The sequence below is a fragment of the Rutidosis leptorrhynchoides genome, chromosome 11, assembly GCF_046630445.1.
Source record: "Rutidosis leptorrhynchoides isolate AG116_Rl617_1_P2 chromosome 11, CSIRO_AGI_Rlap_v1, whole genome shotgun sequence".
In the NCBI taxonomy this organism is placed as follows: domain Eukaryota; kingdom Viridiplantae; phylum Streptophyta; class Magnoliopsida; order Asterales; family Asteraceae; genus Rutidosis; species Rutidosis leptorrhynchoides.
This window is the reverse complement of record NC_092343.1, coordinates 38,719,569-38,726,823: the sequence shown is the minus strand read 5'-3', so window position 1 is coordinate 38,726,823 and position 7,255 is coordinate 38,719,569. Positions and strand designations below refer to the sequence as shown.

The window sequence follows — 7,255 nt, the reverse complement described above, 5'->3', positions numbered from 1 at the left end:
CGACGGCGTAAATCCGGTTTTACGGTGTTTTTCGTGTTTCCAGGTTTTAAATCATTAAGTTAGTATATCATATAGATATAGAACATGTGTTTAGTTGATTTTAAAAGTCAAGTTAGAAGGATTAACTTTTGTTTGCGAACAAGTTTAGAATTAACTAAACTATGTTCTAGTGATTACAAGTTTAAACCTTCGAATAAGATAGCTTTATATGTATGAATCGAATGATGTTATGAACATCATTACTACCTTAAGTTCCTTGGATGAACCTACTGAAAAAGAGAAAAATGGATCTAGCTTCAATGGATCCTTGGATGGCTCAAAGTTCTTGAAGCAAAATCATGACACGAAAACAAGTTCAAGTAAGATCATCACTTGAAATAAGATTGTTATAGTTATAGAAATTGAACCAAAGTTTGAATATGATTATTACCTTGTATTAGAATGATAACCTACTGTAAGAAACAAAGATTTCTTGAGGTTGGATGATCACCTTACAAGATTGGAAGTGAGCTAGCAAACTTGAAAGTATTCTTGATTTTATGAAACTAGAACTTTTGGAATTTATGAAGAACACTTAGAACTTGAAGATAGAACTTGAGAGAGATCAATTAGATGAAGAAAATTGAAGAATGAAAGTGTTTGTAGGTGTTTTTGGTCGTTGGTGTATGGATTAGATATAAAGGATATGTAATTTTGTTTTCATGTAAATAAGTCATGAATGATTACTCATATTTTTGTAATTTTATGAGATATTTCATGCTAGTTGCCAAATGATGGTTCCTACATGTGTTAGGTGACTCACATGGGCTGCTAAGAGCTGATCATTGGAGTGTATATACCAATAGTACATACATCTAAAAGCTGTGTATTGTACGAGTACGAATACGGGTGCATACGAGTAGAATTGTTGATGAAACTGAACGAGGATGTAATTGTAAGAATTTTTGTTAAGTAGAAGTATTTTGATAAGTGTATTGAAGTCTTTCAAAAGTGTATAAATACATATTAAAACACTACATGTATATACATTTTAACTGAGTCGTTAAGTCATCGTTAGTCGTTACATGTAAGTGTTGTTTTGAAACCTTTAGGTTAACGATCTTGTTAAATGTTGTTAACCCAATGTTTATAATATCAAATGAGATTTTAAATTATTATATTATCATGATATTATCATGTATGAATATCTCTTAATATGATATATATACATTAAATGTCTTTACAACGATAATCGTTACATATATGTCTCGTTTAAAAATCATTAAGTTAGTAGTCTTGTTTTTACATATGTAGTTCATTGTTAATATACTTTATGATATGTTTTCTTATCATAGTATCATGTTAACTATATATATATATCCATATATATGTCATCATATAGTTTTTACAAGTTTTAACGTTCGTGAATCACCGATCAACTTGGGTGGTCAATTGTCTATATGAAACATATTTCAATTAATCAAGTCTTAACAAGTTTGATTGCTTAACATGTTGGAAACATTTAATCATGTAAATATCAATCTCAATTAATATATATAAACATGGAAAAGTTCGGGTCACTACAGTGCATACGATGTTTGATGTGCATATGGTTTACGTAAATTTGTGTATCCCATTAATTGTTGAAAAATAGTAGTGTTGAATAAAGTTATCGATACACAATTAGCCATCGCCAATAATAGAAAAAAATTAGTAAATAACAGAGTTATTTGTAATTGTATGGTACAGAAATGTGTTTATGAATGGGGTTAATAAATATGCAGCATGTAATATTTTTATTAAACCTATATTTGTATTCCTAATGTACGAAATGTATATTTTGCACTAATAATATATGGCTATGTAATTGTGGAAATCACAATTGTGGTGCTACCATGATCTTATGCTAACATTTAAAACATAAGTTTTGTAATAAATTTTGTCATGTATGATTTATCAAATCATGGGTTGGCTGGTGCATTTGAAAGTGCTTCTTAGCCATTTTTGTTTGTTTTTTCTTTTAAGTTTTCCTTCCTGTTATTAGTATGTTTCATTTATCAATTGATGGGTAGCTTCTGCATATTTGCTTTGTTCTTAATTAGTCAAGCTAATTAGAGTGCTAGGTTTTGTCATGTATGATTTATCATATCATAGGTTGGCTAGGTGAATTTTAAAGTGCTTCTCAGCCATTTTTGTTTGGTTTTTGTCTTAAGTTTGCCTTTCTTTTATTAGTAAATTGATTTTTATTGTTTTCCCACTCCCAAATCAGTAGTCAAATTATTTTGATAAATTTGTTTCTTACAAATCTAGGATAAAATTATTACTATTTTGAATAATCTAATTTGAAAAACCCCTGTTACTTTAATCCACCAGGCACACATGTTTCTTATCGTTCTCATGGACCTCCTTCGTTTAAGTGCCGGAACTGTTATGCAACAATGTGGTATGAAGAAAGGAACAACAAGCCAAAAAAACACTTCCAGACCGTCCTTCTCGATGTGCTGCCAAAATGGAAAAGTGTTACTCCCACAACTCATGCCGTCTCCTCCATTGTTGCAAACATTGCTTGATTGCAATGATTCAACATCATCTAAATTTCGAGAACAAATACGCATATATAACAGCATGTTTTGTTTTACATCTTTTGGGGCTAAAATAGACCATTCTGTTAACCGTGGCCGAGGTCCGTATACATTTAGGATAAGCGGGCAAACCTATCATAAAATTGGTTCACTTATACCAGAGGCTACAGGGATACCAAAATATGCACAACTCTACTTTCATGATACACAAAACGAAGCGATAAATCATATGTCCGCTTTCTTAGGCCATGATTCTAAAGAGACAGTTGATGAAACCCTAACCAAGAATCTCATTAGCATGCTAGATGAGTAAAGCGCCGTAGCAAAGGCATTTCGTATGGCAAGGGATTGGTCAAGTAATAACCCAACATTAGATTGTGAACTACATTTAGTTGCTAAGATTACCAGCTCACGACAATATAATGCACCCAATGTTGGTGAAATAGCTGCATTAGTCACTAGCGACTTTGGCCACTGCAATTCTTCACGCGATATCATTGTGCAAAAAAAGAATTGTGCCCCGAAAAGAATATCAGAGCTACATCAACTTTACATGGCGTTGCAATACCCTTTATTACTTCCATATGGTGAAACCGGAAATCACGAAGCGATACCATATAATAATAATAGCGGGAAAAGGCAGACTGCCAGAGGTTACGTCACAATGCGAGAGTACTACTGCTATAGAATTCAGCATCGTGAAAATGAGGGCACAACTCTCCTAAGAGGTGGTCGATTATTCCAACAATTCTTAGTCGACGCATATACATCCGTTGAAGAACAAAGATTGCAGTGGGTAAGATATCACCAAAATGAGTTGCAAACCGACCTATACAATAATGTTTGTGATGCTGTTACAAGAGGCGACACGTTAGCGACATCAATCGAAAAGAGAATTATTTTGCCAGCTTCCCATACAGGGAGTCCACGATATATGGTCCAAAATTACCAAGATGCAATGGCTTTATGTCGGGAATCTGATAACCCTGATTTATTCATCACCTTCACTTCTAACCCAAAATGGCCCGAAATAGATGGAATGCTCTCCTATGTAGATGGTCAAAAGGCACCAGGGCGGTCTGAGATTGTCGCCCGAGTATTCAAACAGAAACTAGATGCTCTTACAAATAATATCATGAAAGAACACATATTTGGCACGTGTCAAGCAGGTACTATGAACTCCTACTTAAGCATTTGCAATCACGCATAATGCCATGTTTTTTTACTTTCATAATTTACCGTTTTAAAAACTCTTACAAATGATATCATGAAAGAACACATATTGGGCATGTGTCAAGCAGGTACTATGAACGCCTACTTAAGCATTTGCAATCAAGCATAATGTCATGTTTTTTTACTTTGATAATTTACCATTTTAAAAACCACCTACTAGGTTACATATATGTTAACAATCCCTTTAATCCCATATGTTGTTTCAGGGCTCTACATTATCGAATTCCAAAAGCGCGGCTTACCTCATGTACATATGTTAATATGGTTGACACGTGATTACAAGTGCAAGACACCAGCAGACATCGATGATCTCATATCAGCAGAGATACCCTCTCAAATACACGATCCTGAAGGGTTTAAAGCAGTCACTGAATACATGTTGCACGGACCTTGCGGTGGTGCGCATAAGGATGCTCCTTGCATTATTGATAGGAAATGTTCAAAACACTTTCCTAAACCATATTATGGAGAAACCACTATTGACGAAGAAGGGTACGCCAATTATAGGCGTTGCAACAACGGAGTCAAATTTCGCAAGAACAACACTAACCTTGATAATAGTTTTGTTGTCCCCTACAACAGATATTTGTTGCTCAAGTACAACGCCCATATTAATGTCGAATGGTGCAACAGATCACGCGCAATCAAGTACTTATTCAAATACTTAAACAAGGGTCCGGATCGAGCAACAATAGTCATACAAGAAAACATGATCCCCAACGAAAACTCAACAGTACAAACTGTTATTGACGTTGATGAAATTAAGAATTATTTGGATTGTCGATATTTATCACCGTGTGAGGCCGTCTGGCGATTGTTTTCATTTGACATCAATTATTCAAGACCATCGGTTATCAAATTGTCATACCATTTGCCTAATCAGCAATCAGTGACATTGCGCGATTCCCATCAACTTCCTCCCCTTCTACACAGAGAGAGCATTAAAGAGACAATGTTCACACAGTGGTTTGAACTTAACAAAGAGGATGAACATGCGCGCTCCCTAACTTACGCAAAAATCCCCAAAGATTATGTGTGGAACCAAGACGCAAAAATATGGACCCGGAGAAAACTAAGACCATGCATCGGACGAATTGTGTATTCAAATTCTGCATCAGGTGAACGTTACTACTTGCGGATGTTGTTGAACATAGTTAAAGGTCCCCGTTCTTTTGAGGAAATTCGAACAGTAGATGGTACATTGCACCCCACGTTTAAAGATGCATGCTTCGCACATGGTTTGTTGAACGATGATAAAGAATGGACAGAAGCCATCTCTGAAGCAAGGGTATGGGCAACGGGTTCACAACTTCGGGACTTATTTGTAACCATGTTACTCTTTTGCAATGTAAGTAAACCACTCACACTATGGGAACTAAATTGGGAAGCTTTATCAGAGGACATTCTCTATAAAAAAAGAAAGATATTCAACTTCCCAGATTTGATCCTAACCGAGGCTCAGCTTAAAAATTATTGCTTAGTCGAGATACAAGGCATTTTAAATAAAAATGGCAAATCTTTAGCTGACTTCCCCGAGCTTCTGCAGCCAGACCAATCAATGCTAACCCAAATGGACAATCGTCTAATACGAGAGGAATTAAACTACAATATAAAAGAAATGACTACCTTGCATAACACCCTTTTCAGCTCACTCAACCCAGAGCAGCTAGAAATATATCTCCAGGTCGTTAACGCTGTTCATAAACAACAAGGTGGTCTTTTTTTATATGGTCCCGGCGGCACCGGGAAAACATTCTTATACAATGCCGTCCTCGCAAAATTAAGGTCAGAAAGACTGATTGTGCTCGCAGTTGCATCTTCAGGTGTGTTTACCTTTGACTATATATGATTGCCAACTCATATTACCATTAACATATTACCTACTACACGAAATAACATTTCACACATTATACCCCTAAAAACACTAACAAACCTAAACTACAGGTATCGCATCATTGCTTTTACCCGGAGGCCGGACAGCACACAGTCGATTTGTCATCCCCCTGGAATTAATGGAAAACAGCACATGCGGAATAAAACAACAAACCCACTTGGCATTACTTATTCAAGAAGCCCGTTTAATAATTTGGGATGAGGCGCCAATGATGCAAAGGTTCGCTTTCGAGGCCCTAGATAAAACTTTGCGAGACATTTTAGGGGCGAAGGATGACAGAAACAGATCAAAGATTTTTAGAGGTATGCCTGTCTTACTTGGGGGAGACTTTAGACAAATACTTCCAGTGATACCAAAGGGCAAAAGACAAGAAATAGTTCATGCATGCATTAACATGTCTGATTTATGGCAACATTGTAACCTGCACACACTATCCCGCATTATGCGGGTGAACGAATACACTCCAGATGGACATCTTGATACACCAAAACAAAAGTTCAATAAATGGGTACTAGATATAGGTGAAGGTAAAGTTCCTGCAATTTCTAAAGATGGGGAAGATGAGCCAACATGGATAAAAATTCCCGAAGAATTCATTATATCTTCCAAAAAAACCCCGATTGAAACAATCGTTGACACAATATTTCCAGATTTCCCCGTGAGACAGGAAGATGAAGATTACTTGCGAGAGAGGGCTATTTTGACACCAAGAAATGACGATGCGGATGAGATTAATAAACATATGTTCAAAAAATTACAAGGAGCAACAATGACATACAAAAGCTCTGCTGAGATTTGCAAGGGATCAACCGACAACATGGAACAACAACAAATATATCCCGTGGAATACTTAAATACATTAAACTTCCCAGTTGTTCCTCCTCACAAACTAAAGCTAAAATTAGGTCAACCAGTTATGTTGTTACGAAATCTATGCCCAAGCGCAGGACTGTGTAACGGAACACGTCTGATCCTAACAGATTTCCAAAAGTTTGTTCTTCAATCCCGGATTATAACAGGCTCGCATATAGGAAAAACAGTCATCATTCCACGGATTGTTCTTACGTCGGCCCAAACAAAATGGCCCTTTGTCATGCAACGAATCTAATTCCCAGTTAAGCCCTGTTATGCAATGACAATAAACAAAAGCCAGGGACAATCTTTAAAATATGTCGGTCTTTACCTACCGAAACCAGTTTTTAGCCATGGTCAACTATATATTGCCCTATCACGAGTAACCGATCCAGCTGGTTTAAAAATAGTCATGATAAATGATAGCGACAAACGTTTAAAGGGCCACACACGAAATGTTGTGTACAGGGAAACTTTCTTCAACTTGAAACATGATTCATAGAGGTATGCTTACTACTGATTTCAATTGGTTAATTATTTCATCTCTAACAAATTGATTTGATGTTATTATCCCACAATGCAGATTACACACATTTTGGCACCACCACACCAGCCTTCGCGCGGTATTTTATTAGCATTTTACTTTCATATACTAATTAACTTTATTAGTTTTTCACATAATGACATTCATTGATTTCAATTCCTTCATTACCAT

General features: G+C 36.0%; 1 protein-coding gene across 1 annotated transcript; it reads left to right on the top strand.

Moving 5' to 3' along the window:
- Positions 1-2,898: 2,898 nt before the first annotated feature.
- Positions 2,899-6,796, top strand: LOC139874471 (uncharacterized). The gene is made up of 3 exons (XM_071861900.1): positions 2,899-3,730; positions 4,001-5,617; positions 5,739-6,796. Exons 1-3 carry the CDS (start codon positions 2,899-2,901, stop codon positions 6,794-6,796), a joined length of 3,507 nt encoding a protein of 1,168 aa, XP_071718001.1.
- Positions 6,797-7,255: the final 459 nt, after the last annotated feature.